Consider the following 14823-nt stretch of genomic DNA (forward strand, 5'->3'; position numbering starts at 1 on the left):
AGCTCAGTGGTAGAGCACTTGCCTAGCATTTGTGAGGTACTGGGTTTGATCCTCAGCACCACATATAAATAAATAAGTACAAATAAACATCAATCAACAACTAAAGAGTTTTTTAAAAAATCTATTATTTGTCAAAATACACCCAGAAAATAAGAGAGCTTTACTAAGGATCTTTGGGTGTTTAAATTCTTCAGTAACAATGGTGGTATACTAATCTATATAGAAGTTAATTTGAGAAATTACATTACATTATAGTGAATCATTTCTGGATTTTATATCAGAAATGAGCTCGTTGATTCTTGTCATTCTGTGGTTTGTATTGCAAGGTACAGAGCTTTAAAGCTAAAAACACCATGAAAAATTCTCCATGAGTCATTCTGTCAGCTGTAGCTTCTGCTTTACAGTCCATTTGATATAGCTAATGTTTTATTGGCAGCTCTCCTAACCAGTTTTTGCTCTCTGGATCTATATGCTAATAATAAAGTATCTCGGTAATATGGACAGTTCTTCCCTTTCTCCTTCTCCTCCTTCTGTCACCAACCTCCTTCCTCCTCCTCCCTGCCCCCTCCTCCTTCCTTTCTTTTTTTTGTCGGTTCCATAACCTTAGCTCTGTTGATGACTCTAGGCTGGACAGACAAGTTATAAAATGTTGGTGGTGAAAGTATGAACTATATTTTTTTGCTCTCGGGCATGGGTGGTGGTCATCTACTACTTTTCATTCTGTGATCTTATTGTCCATAGATCTAAAGATTGAATTAACAGTTCAGCTACTGTTGGCACTATGTGCTAAATACTGTACTTTTTATGTTTTGCAGACAAATGCTCTTTTAGCTGTTATTTTGTTAAAAATGACATAATACTAGATCAAACTGGTTCAGATTCTAATTTAGTTCCAAATTTGAAGTATTATACTTTAGGCTGTTTAAATTATTTTATAGATAAAGATCCAACCTGTGGAATGTCTTAATATTCAGTCTTGCTATTTTAAAGGCAATGAGGATATAAAGGACTTCTTTGCTAATAAATGGTGGGTATGGTCAACACAGTTTCACTAGTTTGAAAGAAAAAAAAAATCACTGATGCTACCTGCCAGGAAAATTAAAGTTTAGATTTTAACCTGATCTTTTTCTTTTTTAAAACTCTATGGCAGGTGAGAAGTTTATTAACTTGAGTATTGATGTAAATTTTATGTACTATGACTTGGTGAGTTAAATCTATGGTTTTCATCACTGGCTTTGAATTCTGCATTTCTGTACATTTTACAAATTTTTACTAAAAACCTATTCTGAGTATTGTTAGTCTTTAAATTGAGTTTTCTATTTCACTTGAATTCAAGCCACTAATGTTCAGATTTTATTTCTGTTCTTCCTAATAGCTAATAATTAAGTGGCATGTTATGCTAGGCATTGTTTTTCATTTTCTAATTTAATCCTCAAAACAAATTTGTGAGGTAAGTACTAGTATTATCTTTTCTTTATAGGTGATGCCTGGAGAGGTTAAGCAACTTGTAATTTTAAGCTCCTATTAAACTGTGAAGCTAGAATATGAACTCAGTTGTTATTTTCTGAGGAGTTCCCTGCACCCAATTCTTGAAATTACATGGAATTTTGATTGACTAAAATAATCAATAATACTTTATTCTAATCCCATCCTGCCCATTTCTGACTTCTGCACTGATATGTATCAACATTTTTATGAGGGCTGAATGTCAGAATTAACTTATTATCTAATTTGAAGTTTTTCGTTAGCTTAATTGTTATTTACTGTGCAGTTTTTCTGTCTAGTAATTCTCCTCACTGGATTGGATTCCAATAAAATGGTGTTGTATTTCATGGATCTGAAGGTATAGTACCCTGCCTTCCTACTGCCAAACACACATACACACATTATAACATGCTCAAATTGGGATGTATGTTACAGTGGAATTCTTAATAATTCTAAATTATTCTAACATTATTTGGCTGCTAATAATCTTGGCAACTATTCAGTGTAGATAAAATTTCCTTAATTATGTCTCCCTCATTTCAGTCATCTCTTATTTAGAAGAACCCTCTATATTCCCAAATTTTCTATTAAAACTAAAAATATGGAGAAAAATTTCTAATCCCTTGGAGGAAAGAGAAGGACAAAAATTGGAGTGTGATGTCCTCATTCTTATGTGGTTTCACAGCACTTTTTACTGGAGTATTGTCAAGGCTAGTTCTTTATTCATTAAAACGTATGATTTCTTATAAACAGTTTATTACAATATGTGACAACACAGAAACTTGGTGACCCTTTGAAATTTCTTTTTAATCCAAAGGGAAAATTCTGTTTAATAATCTTTAAATCTTAAAGGAATATGCCAATTATAAATGCCCCCCTCCATCCCATACACATGTACAAGCTTTTCTTTCCTATTCATTTTTTACTGGATATTTAATTAACAATCACATTCTCCTCTACACTGAAATAACATATTATGAGGGGGTGAAGGAAGACCTCTAATATATTGCTGCCTTGAACTTTAATATTAGAGCTCAGAGCTAGGAAAGGGCATTCTGAATCTAGTAAAGGAATGTATTCTAAACATTTAAGATGCTTATTTGGGGGCTGGGGATGTGGCTCAAGCGGTAGCGCGCTTGCCTGGCGTGCCTGCGGCCCGGGTTCCATCCTCAGCACCACATACAAACAAAGATGTTGTGTCCGCCGAAAACTAAAAAATAAATATTAAAATTCTCTCTCTCTCTCTCTCTCTCTCTTAAAAAAAAAAAAGACGCTTGTTTGGGATTTCTGGGATTCAACTATGCTTTAAATAGGAAAATAAAAGTAAGGGCATCTAGTCTGATCTCAGTGACTCAAATTCCTGATAATCCTTTCCATTTTTTTCATCATGATTCTTAATACTGGTATTTTGACTTTGATATATAGAAAAATGCATAACATATATGAGATGTTCATTATTTGCTTATGTACCTAACCTAGTATTTTCCTTTTTTATTTTATTGGTTCCTTTTAGTTATACATACAGTAGAATTTATTTTGATATAATTATACAAGCATGGAATATATCTCATTCTATTTAGGACCCCATTCTTATAGTTGTACACTATGGAGGGATTGACTATTGTGTATTCATATATGAACATAGGAAAATTATTTCCAATTCATTCCTCTTTCTTTCCTTTTCCTTTCCCCTTCCTTCTCTGTATTCCCCTTTGTCTAATCTACTGAATATCTATTTGAAAGCCAGACACGGTTTCACTAGGCACCTCTAATGTTATGTTACCATTCAAATACAGCTGTTCCATGCAAACATATAAACAAAGGAGATTTTATGATTAGACTATGTGGTGGACAGAGACTTGAGAATATAGGATTTTGTTCTCCAAAATTTGTATCATATAAGGCTAATGTTGAACAGGGCCACTTTTTAGCTTTCTGATGTGCCTCTCTGTGGCATTTGTTAGTATTTATTATCTTCTCTCCCTTGGCTGCTTTTCTGATTGATCATCTTAAACTCTGTCATTGGCTTTCATCTCCATTCTCAATCCTGCATCTGTTAGTCATGTTATGTCCCGCCCCCGCCAAGGATTTGCACCTTGGCAATTTTCTGTGACTTGCTATTGCAGATTGCTGTGACCATCAATAGGTTGATGAATCAAATTTACAACTGTGGCCCCAGGCTTTTCTTGGGGATTATGGCTTCCTACTTCTGGCTCTCTGATTATATCTCTGTCTTAGTATTCAGAAGCTGGTAGAAATTTTACAAAACTATAGGATTATCTCAATTTTCTTATCACAAATAGAAAGATAATAAAATAGGCTGTTGACAGTGTTATTTATGGTGTATATGCATATGTTTGTATATGTATGTATATATTTGCATATTGTATGTGCATATTTGGTTTTGCATATACTTTGAAGTGGAATTCAGAAAAATATTGATTTAAAAATTTTTTATTTGAAAAATTCTTTTTTATTTGTCTTTTATGGATGTAGTAAGTCCATTATGATAAGCAAGTTTTACTGTGATGGTTTTTGTGCTTTATCTTTTTGTTTTGTTGTCTCTTTACACTCCTTTTCCATTCTCCTGTAAGGGAAAATATTTCAGGAAACTGGGTTACTGTCAGTAATCTGGGAACTTCCAGGATTCTTTGCCAGTCCCCCTAGATGTTGTAGATCCTGACGCAAGTAGCATTGTTTTAGGGAAGGAGTTTTTATAATGCTGTAAGGCAGAGTGGTTAGCTAAGGTTGATAACTGCAAGTGTGTTATCCTTTGCAGATCAGTTGGAAATCCTTTTCTGCCAATTTGTATACATATCTATAAATTAAAAAACATGTTTCCATTCCTTCCCACATCCTCCCAGCAAGCATATTTGGACTACATAGGAACTCCTGCTTCTGAAGATTTGGTTGTCTTTTATAATTGGTATAGTCCCTAGAGTGGCATCCTCTTTCTTGTCCCAGAAACCCCCTTCCTTGTTACTGCTAAATTCATTGTGTGTTCACATGCCATCACTTATTAGGGAAATTTTTAGATTTGTTGTCTTTTTCTGTGGACACTTTGTGTGTGTGTGTGTGTAGGGGGGGTTGGTGCTGGAGATTGAACCCAGGGCTTTGTGCATGCGAGGCAGGCACTCTACCAACTGAGCTACATCCCCAGCCCACTGTGGACACTTTTGACTTAAATAGTAGTTAAAGGGAATTGTAACTAAATTTGTCTTTCAAGGTTTATTTTTTTTTTAAACAAAACAAAACAAAACAACCTCCATCCAAATAAAAATATAGTCATCCAAGTATCATTGCTTTATGTTTGTTACTATCTTTTATTAATAGCCTTTTAAAAAACTTTACTTTTACTGATGTTCTTAGTAAAGCACTCACTGTTCTTACTACCTAAATAATCTTTATAAAAAATATCATAGGTTGAAATAATGGGAAGATATTTGACTTAGTGTTTATGTGTAGCATCAAATGCTTATCAAGAAGTCTCTTAATATTTCTTTAAAAGGAAGACAACTAGGAGGAAATGCTTTGGTTCTTGCAGTTTACAGAATCTTCAGAAAAACAAATAAAACAAAAAAGTATCCTTTGCATTCTACTTTTGAAACTTAAAAAAAATTATGTATGTATGTATGTATACATGCATGCATGTAGTACTAGGAATCAAACCTAGGGCCTTACACATGCTAGGCAAACACTCTACCACCAAGCTACATTCTTAGCCCTTCTTATTTTATTTGGAGACAGGGTCTTTCAAAGTTGCCCAGGCTGGCCTTGAACTTGTGATTTTCCTGTCTTAGCCTTCTGAGTAGCTGGGATTATAGGCATGTGCTACCATGCCTGACTAGAATGTATTGTTAATAGCTAACAGTACTCCCTGGATAATTTTACAAAAAAAAAAAAAAAAAAAGAATTCTCTAAGTAAAGCTAAACATAAATAACTGAGGATCATGATTTTTGTTGTTGTTTATACCAGTGATTGAACCCAGGGCCTTGCACATGCTAGGCAAGCTCTCTACTACTGAGCTCCATCCCAGCTTTTTAAAAATTTTATTTTGATACAGGGTCTCTGAATTGCCAGACAGCCCTGAACTTAAAACCTTCCTGTCTTAGCCTCCCAAATAGCTGGATTATAGGTGTGTACCACCATGCCCAAATTCTATGATTTGATCTTAATCAAAGGGTAAATACAGATCCATAGTGCAATAATCAGCATCCAGATATTTTGGGAAGTGGGAGGTTTCCTTGGATTTTTTTTTTAAAAAAGTTATTCTCAGGGACAACTGGTGGTTAATGCACTTATACTTTAAGATTAAACAGATTAGGGGCTGAGGTTGTGGCTTAGCGGTACAGTGCTTGCCTAGCATGCACCAGGCACTGGATTGGATCCTCAGCACCATATAAATGTAAAAGAAAGATATTGTGTCCACCTAAAACCAAAATATAAATATTTAGGAAAAAAGGTTTAAAAAATTAAAGATATTTTTAAAAATTGTGTCTCACCTCTTATTCTACCTGTTTGTTGAATCTTTCTTTAGGAAAGCTAACATAAGATTTAAAATCTTTATTCTGGTTTAGTATAATTAATAAATTTAATAACAGAATCCTACCAGCGAAGTAATTACAGACATCCTTTTTTTTTTTTCCCTCTCTTATAGGTTTCCCCTCAAAAAACCTATAAGGTAAGTTGTTCATTTGCCCTTCATTCTAAAATTTAGGTTAAATTTTAATTGAAAGCATTCCTTTGGAATTACAGGGATTTTTATGGGTTTTGAGAATGTGTATTTAAGTAATAAAGAATTTCATAATGCTTCACAAATTTAAAATGTAACAGGTGTTGTGTATTTTTTCTGGAACAGCATTGTTTTGATAATATTTTCAGTGTTTTTAATACAAGCATTTAAAAAGTTTGTTCAAATTGATATTTAAGGTCACTCCCTATGAAGAGATTTAATTTTAAAATCTGCTTGTGACTGTTTTGAATTGTGAGTTGTTTGTAAGGTGAAAATGGATTGCTAGCTACCTTTAATGAACTTTTTGTACTAGTTTAGACTTAATTAATTTAAGACAATAAATAAAAACATCCAAAATGTTCAGATTTGTGTCTATATCTATATATTTATTAATTTCCTGGGGAAGAGATATCTCTTTTCTTTCTCATCTTAATTATTATAATAAATATTATTTTAAATGTAATATGTTATTCCCAATTATTACAGTATGTTTATCATTTTTACTGACTGAATTTTCCAGGATAACAGTGCAATTAATTAATAGTATATATGTCATGTATATACACACACACATATATATGTATATATATGTATATATATATGTGCCATAGTAGTATATGTGTCATAGTTAGGGTCTTATTTGTTGTCTAGCCATTATCTGATCAGTATAATTGATTAGGCCTTAGAAAAAATAATAATTTTGGTGTCATCTTCTGCCTGAAGATGGTTGGCTAAGATTTCTGTGGCTAAAACTATGTAGGCAGGCTTAAAGTGAGGCTTGCCTAAGTTTGGTTTGTTTTTATTAACTGTTCTCATGCATGCTGTATTTATACGGTGATTTTGAACTTGACTATAGTGTGTGTGCATGTGCATGCACATATATATACATATAGATGTATATATTGGGTTAAGGAATGTGTTTATTCCATTTAGGCTCCATTTTCTTATCCATTAAATGGAAATGATAGTGATTAACCTGTGAAAACCACAAAAAACTGTAAGCAATTATTTCTAAAAATAAAATAAGACTTCAGTAATGAATACTATTTTTATTATTTGAAAGCACTTTTATAACAAGTAAATAGACTATGTATTAAACATAGTATAGATTGGATTTTAAAACCTTTTGAAAAATATAAACTAGAGAGGCTTATGAAGCTGTATAAGGTAAACTAGTTTTCCGAGTTTCCTTTGTAAAATATGCTTTTGGGATTTTTAAAGTTAAGTTTTTATTCTAATGCTTTACTTCTTGTAAATATTTGATTGCTTTGATTTAATTTAGGCATGGAAGTATTTTGAACCGAGAGTCACCAACAGATAAGAAGCAGAAAGTTGAACGCAGTGCATCACATGACTTTGACCCCACAGGTAAAAACACTAGTTGGGAATATTGAGAATAGTGAATATGAGAATAATACTGTTTAAGTTACCTGAACTCCTCAGGAGTATTTGTTTGATCTGCCGTACTCTATGTATACTCCTGTTATACAATATCAGATCTTTGCATTCAATAGGAATGCCTGCATTTTTGACTTTTAACACTATAGATTCCACTATGGAAACATTATTATAGAGTATATTTTTAAAAATGATGAAAAGAAATGGGTATATCATAATTGAAGATTTGAGTCACACCAAGGACTTTTGTTGAGATGAATCATGGGGTGTAGGGATGTAACTCAAGAATAGAGTGCTAGCCTAGCATATCTAAGGCCCTGGGTTTGATCCCTAATACCACCACCACCACAAAAACAAAACCACAACAAAACAAAACAAAACAACAACAACAAAAAACCCCAGAACACACACACACACACACACACACACACACACACACACACACATGAATTATGGTATGAATGGTAGTATGTCATAAAATCAAGGTTATAACAACTACAAACTTTTGGAGTAATTTAAAAATTCATATATGATCATAGGGAATTTGAGTATTAGAGAAAATGCAATTTTATAAATTTAATGATTATCTTTTTAGGGTAAACAAATGATCAAATATCCCTTTTCTTCAGTCAGAAATTATTATTACCTCAGGGAGCTGTCTTTCAGCCTCTGTAGTGTTAATCTTTCCTAGAATTTTCATGTTAGCATACTTTGTATTCTTAATGCTGTTCATATAGATTGAATTCCTTTTATAAAATATAGGCTTTTCTTTTTGCTTCTCCTTGTAAACTCAGTATTTAATTTATAAAAATTGCTTAATAGTTTTGCTTTTGTCATTTGAAATTGAAACATGTTCTTTGATCACATAGTGTTTTATTTAGTTTTACAAAAGATAAAGCAAGTAAATGCTATAATCTCAGATAAATAAATATAGTGTCTTAAGATATCTTTACTTAGAAATGTAATTTTAAATATTTAACAGTGATATGTTTTGTATATGATTAAAATGTTTCATACTTTTAATATATGTGCCTCTTTTATTTTGAAAACATATTGTAAATATTATCTAGGAAAACTACGAAGTGGATAGCTAATAATTTACCTTCATATTGGATAGTAGGTAAAAGGTAATTTCAGTCATTGATTTAGGAGTTTTGGGAAGTAGGAATAATAATGTCAGCTATGGATCTCCATAAAGAGAGAATTCTCTGACACCTAATTTTGAAGTCATGGGGTTCAGAACCTTTCACTGATATGAGTAGTTACAATTGTCTTGCTAATAAGCCATAAGTTTCTGCCCTATATTCATTAAAATATTATAGTCTTGTTAAATTTGTTCTGTATTCCTCTGTGATATCCTCATCTCCAAAGACAGATTTAACAAAGAAGTATGTTACTTTGTAGTGAGATTATTATAGCTTTTAGTGCTTTTGGCATCTCTCCCAGTTACAGATGATGTATTTTGTGGACTATTTATGTGTTGTTTTGTTTGACTGTAGTTTTATTGCACTGTCATTTCTTTGATAAATCTTTAAATATGTCATTACCTGTGCTATTCATGACTGTTCTAAATGCTATCATCTGTGATGTTCATACTTTGTTTGCACGATTTAACTTGATCATGATTCATTCTTTTTTCCCCATGAATTTTTCCCCTTACGTTGGTCTCCATATTTTCTATATCTCTCCTTTTCTCCCGCTCTTGTGCAGATAGTTCCTCCAAGAAGACAAAGTCTAGTTCAGAGGAGAGTAGATCCGAGATATATGGTAAGCTAATGTAGCTAATTCAGCCTTGCACCTTTGGAGCTTGCTTCATGCTGTTTCATTTTGTTTTTTGTAACTGCATCCTTTCTTGTGTTTGCTCTGCATGGCATGATCTACTGCAGGGAAAGGGAGCCTGGGGTTCTAATGTGGCTGTGATGTGGAAGCCTAAGATTGCTAGAAACTAACATTGAAGATTAAGAATAGGCCACATTACCCATCTTGCCTTTCATCCTGTATATTTTAGGAAAGTGATTGTCTCTAATATGTTTGGGTCTGGTTCCTCCAAATAACGTGGACTGGCTTTGAATTCTTGGCATCTTCTTCCTATGTCTTGTTTGCTATTTGGATTATGTAGAGTTTAAGCAGTTAATGTTAAATATTTTCCTCTAAGTGTATTACTATATTAGCAGATCTGTGGAATGTTTATTTTTAATTGCTTCATCACCTGGAAGAATCATTCTTATGGAATGTATCCATAATAGCAAAAATATAGAAGTATTTTATTTTGGTCCTTGAAGAATTTGTGCCTTTCCGAAATTTCCCTGAAGCTTATTCTGAATGTGAAAATTTCAAAATGATAACTTGAAAATAATCTTCATAAAGAATAAGCTTAACCTTAATGGTCAGCTCTTTTGTAATAGATGATGAAAACATTAATATTTTAAACCGTATCCTATCTTTCAAAGATAAAAAAAAACCATATTTGTAGAAATTTCCTTTTCCTTTGCAGTTTTACCTGCTTACTTCACTTATTTTGGCACCTAATAAGTTTTTCGAGAAAAGTGAATAGGAGAGGCATTACCTGGAAGTAAGACTTTTACAGTATTCTCTGAAAAAATAACATACTTCTTTTTAGGAAAATTTCAAATTCAGCCTCAAGAAAATAAAAACCCAAATCTTTTGTAATAGAGTTGATCAAATGAAAGTTTACCTAGATGTAGGTGTTTCCTAGTTTGAAGTATATGAGAGGAAAACATATGCAACTGCCCCTTCCTCTTTTAAAACATCTTCCTACAATTGAGCCCATAATATCTGATACTGTTTAATATTATGAAGGCTCAGTGTTTGGTTCTAAATTAGTTAATGATATCTACATTAGATATATAAGCCATAGTTTTTTACTTGACTTTTTCTGTGTAGTTTGACAGACAACGTATAGAAGGCCTTGTGGCATGTAAATTTTATGTGCTTTCTTTTCCTCCAAAGTATGGCTTCCAATGAATAAGAAATATAACTTCCCAATTCCTGTACCCTCTCTTTCTGTTATATGTAAATAGCTTCCTATAGTTTAGTCTGTCCTTGGAAACATCAACACTGTTCTGATAGTTCCAGTCTTTCATAGTAGCCTTTGTAGTATGTTTCATCTTCCTCACCATTTTCCTAGATATGTGGTTTGTATGTAGTTACTTGTTGTTTGCTTTGGATGAGGGCAAAAATTTAGGAATCTATGACAAGAAATATTATACTAATATTTTCCTTACCAGTGATAGGAATATTACACTAGTTCAGACACGCTGTTAGCTTGGTAATGATAGAAGCATTTTAAGTGGTAGTTGGGAAGTGAGGTGTGGCTCCGTAAGAACCCTTGAAATACCTTTTTTGGAAGGAACCGAGCCACTGGTCCTCAAAAAAGCATTCCTCAGAGCGACAAATTGATTAGAGTTAGTGAGTTAGCGTGCTAATGTAACTCTTTCACATTACAAATGTTTTATCAACTGTATGGATAGACTTATGTAGACAGTATGCAGTTAGTGTGGGTAGAAAAGATACTCAAAGGTGTCATGGAAAGACTGGAAATGTGACAATATGTCTGAGAAGAGTCATAGCTACTGGGGGACTTTCTGCTTTAGTGTATGGTCTTATTTCAAACCTACTTCAGACTTTTGAGGAATAAACAGTACAGTCTGAGTAATCCCTTATCTGAAATACTAGAGACCAGAAGTGTTTCAGATTTCTAAATTTTTTGGATTTTGGAATATGAGGATATACATAACTCATTATCTTGGGCTTGGGACCTAAGTCTAAACATGAAATTCACTTATGTTTCATATATGCCTATATACATAGCCTGAAGATAATTTTATATAATATTTTAAATAATTTTGATTGTTTTGACTGAGACTTATCATATGAGGTCAAGTGTGCAGCTTCCCACTTCCAGTTTCATGTTCAAGCGGTTTAAGATTTAGAAACATTTTGTATTTCAGGTTTTTGGATTAGGATTATCAACCTGAACTTTAAATATCTTGGTTTGGGTACTTCATAGTTTATGTATTTTAAAAAAATGCATATATTTTTCTTAATCAGACTTCTCACATCTTTCAAAAGAAAAGTTCTTGTTTGATTTTTGCTCCCATCAAGTTGTTCCTCTTTTTTTAGTGTTTTTTTAAATATATTTTTTAATTGTAGATGGACACAATACCTTTATTTTATAAATAAATAAATAAATAAATAAATATTTGGTGTTGAAGATAGAACCCAGGGCCTCGCACATGCAAGGCAAGCGCTCTGCCGCTGAGTCACAACCCTTGTCCTTCTTCAGCCTTTTTAAAAATATATATATATATTTTTTAGTTATAGTTGAAATAATATCTTTATTTATTTATTTATTTTTATGTGGTGCTGAGGATTGAACCCAGCACCTCACATGTACCAGGCGAGCACTTTACCGCTGAGCCCCAGCCCCAGCCCCCTTCAGCCTTTTGAAGAGTGTTCTACATGAACCTTCTGTGTCCTTATAATTCTTTCATTTCTTAACCTCTTATAAACTGACTTCTGAACTCATGCTATCTGAACTATGAACCAAGACATCCTGCTTGAAAAATCCATTAGCTTTTTCTTGGTTCTTACCTTCCTTCTGAACCATTTGGCAATGCAGTTACTTTTCCTTGTTTTCTATATTTCATCAATTTGGCTTTTTTTTTTAATCTTTGTAATTGTCTTGTCTTTGTGTACTGATTGCTTTTTACCTCTTGTCTTATACTGTTTCTGTTCCTAATCTTTCTTCTAGCTGCCAGTCACGTTTTAATTGTTTGTGGTATACTTTCACTCTAAGTCACCCTCAAATTCAGAATGACCAGAGATCAATCTTCCTCTTGATTTACCTAATTCTTTCAATGACACTATAGTTCTTCCATTTACTTCCTCTTATTTCCTTATAGTCATCTTTTACTTCTCATTGTTTTTCAACTGTTTTCTCCTGTTTTTCAACTATTTGCCAGGCCACCTTGTTTTATACCATCTCAGTGTTTTTTATCCCTCACTCTGATTCCATCCCCACTGCCTTGTTTAGTTTTGCATGCCATGAGACTTTTTTAATAGGTTCATAACTTTGTTTAACTTCAGTTTCACATTTATTCACTTCCTTGTCTTTATTCTTCTATATTCTGCCTTGACTCATGAGATTAATATTATTAAAATAAGTATTTGGTCATTTACTTGTTAATAAAGTACAAATAGTTATTAAGATATGTAATAATTTGTTTCTAAATTATTACTTAATCTACTAGTATTCACCTAAAGGTACCAGACGCTCTTCCAAATTTTGCATTCTTCAACTATATCTTGATATTATACCTTTGCTCAGTTCATATACTGTTGTCTTGAATGATTGGTTTATGTCCTGTAATTTAGAATCCCATCCATCCTTTAAGGCTCAGTTCAAATACTGATACATAATTATAGTTAAATAGGAGGAATAAGTTTAACAGATCTATTGTTCCTTGTGATTAGTGACAATATGTTATATTCTTGAAAAATGCCGAGAGAGTGGATGTGGAGTGTTCTTACAGAAAATGATAACTATATGATTTAATACATTTGCTAATTAGTTAAATATTTACAAACTGTAGAATAGTTAAATCTAAAATTTTTATTATACACTATAAACACATACAATTTTATCTGTCAATTAAAAAATACTGTCTTTTCACAGGGCTTTTCCGAGGCTGCTCAGCTAATTTTGTTGTTTCTGAATTTAACATCCAGCTTTGTGTCTGGTTATTTGCATCTATATTTATATTTGCACCCTCTATGGTACCTGGCTCTTTGGAGAGGTACCTTTTTCTCAATTTTATTGTTTCAAACCCATTACCCTATTACCTTCCTTTTTTTAAAAAAAATTATATATTCTAATTTGTTAGACATGACAGCAGAATGCATTTCAATTCATAATATAGATATAGAGCACAATTTTTCATTACTCTGATTGTACACAAAGTAGAGTCATACCACTTGTGTCTTCATACATGTACTTAGGATAATGATGTCCATCTCATTTCACCGTCTTTCTTACCCCTATCCCCCTCCCTTCCCTCCTTCCCTTTGCCCTATATAAAGTTCCTCCATTTCTCCCATGTTCTCCCCACCCCACTCCCATTATGGATCAGCATCCACATATCAGAGAAAACATTCGGCCTTTGGGTTTTTGGAATTGGCTTACTTCACTTAGCATCATGTTCTCCAACTCCATCCATTTACCTGAAAATGCCATGATTTTATTCTCTTTTAATGCTGAGTAATGTTCCAGTGGATATATATATACCACAGTTTCTTTATCTATTGAAGAGCATCTAGGTTGGTTCCACAATTTAGCTATTGTGAATTGTACTGTGGAGAGTTACTTTCTTAAGTGTGTTTCAAGTGAATGATTGCTGAATTTGAAATCAAGTATTTTAGTATACAGAAGTGATAGAATAACATCTTGGCCCATCTTAATTGGCTCTTTCTTCCCTTCTGAAAAAGTATAAAGTAGATGTACAAGTAACTTAGAAAAGAGACTTATAACTGGGTGTAGTGGTACATGCCTGTAATCCCAGTGACTCCAGAGGCTGAGACCAGAGAATCACAAGTTTAAGACTAGCCTCACACTTTAGTGAGACTCTTGTCTCAGGTATAAAAAGGGCTGCGGATGTAGCTCAGCGGTAGAGTGCACCGAGGTTCATTTCCCAGTAGGGCCCCCCACCAAAAAAAAAATAAAAGCAACTTGTTTCTGATAGTGGTCTAAAAGAATGAAATCAGTATACTTGGAACTTGAGGCTCCTCTTTCTGGCAGCATTGTGCATTTAGAATGCAGAGGCCTCTTAATCAAAGGATTATCTGAGGACTTACTCATAAAACATGTATGTCTGGCAGCAGTTTAAAAATGAGCTGTTTTTATTAGGTTGCACATGGTTTTTCTTCACACCCTTCCCCGAAGCTAATTCTTAAGAAGTGAGACTTAAAGAAGTTTGGTCATGTAATAAAAGAAAAGGCGAAGAAAAACTAAAAATGTGTGCTCTCTAAGGCGAAAGTAGCATAGGAGATTTAGCATGTTGCCTTACATATTTAACACTCCATTTTCATTAATTTACTATCTGGCACTATAGCTCTGACCTTTTTAAAAAATATAGTGAAATATGACAATACTGTCTCTCTCTCTCTCTCTTTTTTTTTTTTTTTTTGC

The 14823-nt window shown here is 33.1% G+C and overlaps 1 protein-coding gene across 6 annotated transcripts in view; it reads left to right on the forward strand.

Moving 5' to 3' along the window:
• The window catches only part of Arhgef12 (Rho guanine nucleotide exchange factor 12), a 158115-nt gene that overhangs the window by 77524 nt on the left and 65768 nt on the right, over window positions 1–14823 (forward strand). For 4 of the 6 annotated variants that reach the window (XM_071616777.1, XM_027930783.3, XM_071616780.1 and 1 more), the window contains exons 2-4: window positions 6144–6167; window positions 7501–7586; window positions 9327–9383. In XM_071616777.1, coding sequence (XP_071472878.1) covers window positions 6144–6167; window positions 7501–7586; window positions 9327–9383 — 167 coding nt within the window. The remainder of the gene's footprint in view (window positions 1–6143; window positions 6168–7500; window positions 7587–9326; window positions 9384–14823) is intronic. The other 2 variants (XM_071616778.1, XM_071616779.1) reach the window with 1 other exon arrangement.

This window comes from Marmota flaviventris, chromosome 9 (genome assembly GCF_047511675.1).
Source record: "Marmota flaviventris isolate mMarFla1 chromosome 9, mMarFla1.hap1, whole genome shotgun sequence".
Taxonomy (NCBI): Eukaryota; Metazoa; Chordata; class Mammalia; order Rodentia; family Sciuridae; genus Marmota; species Marmota flaviventris.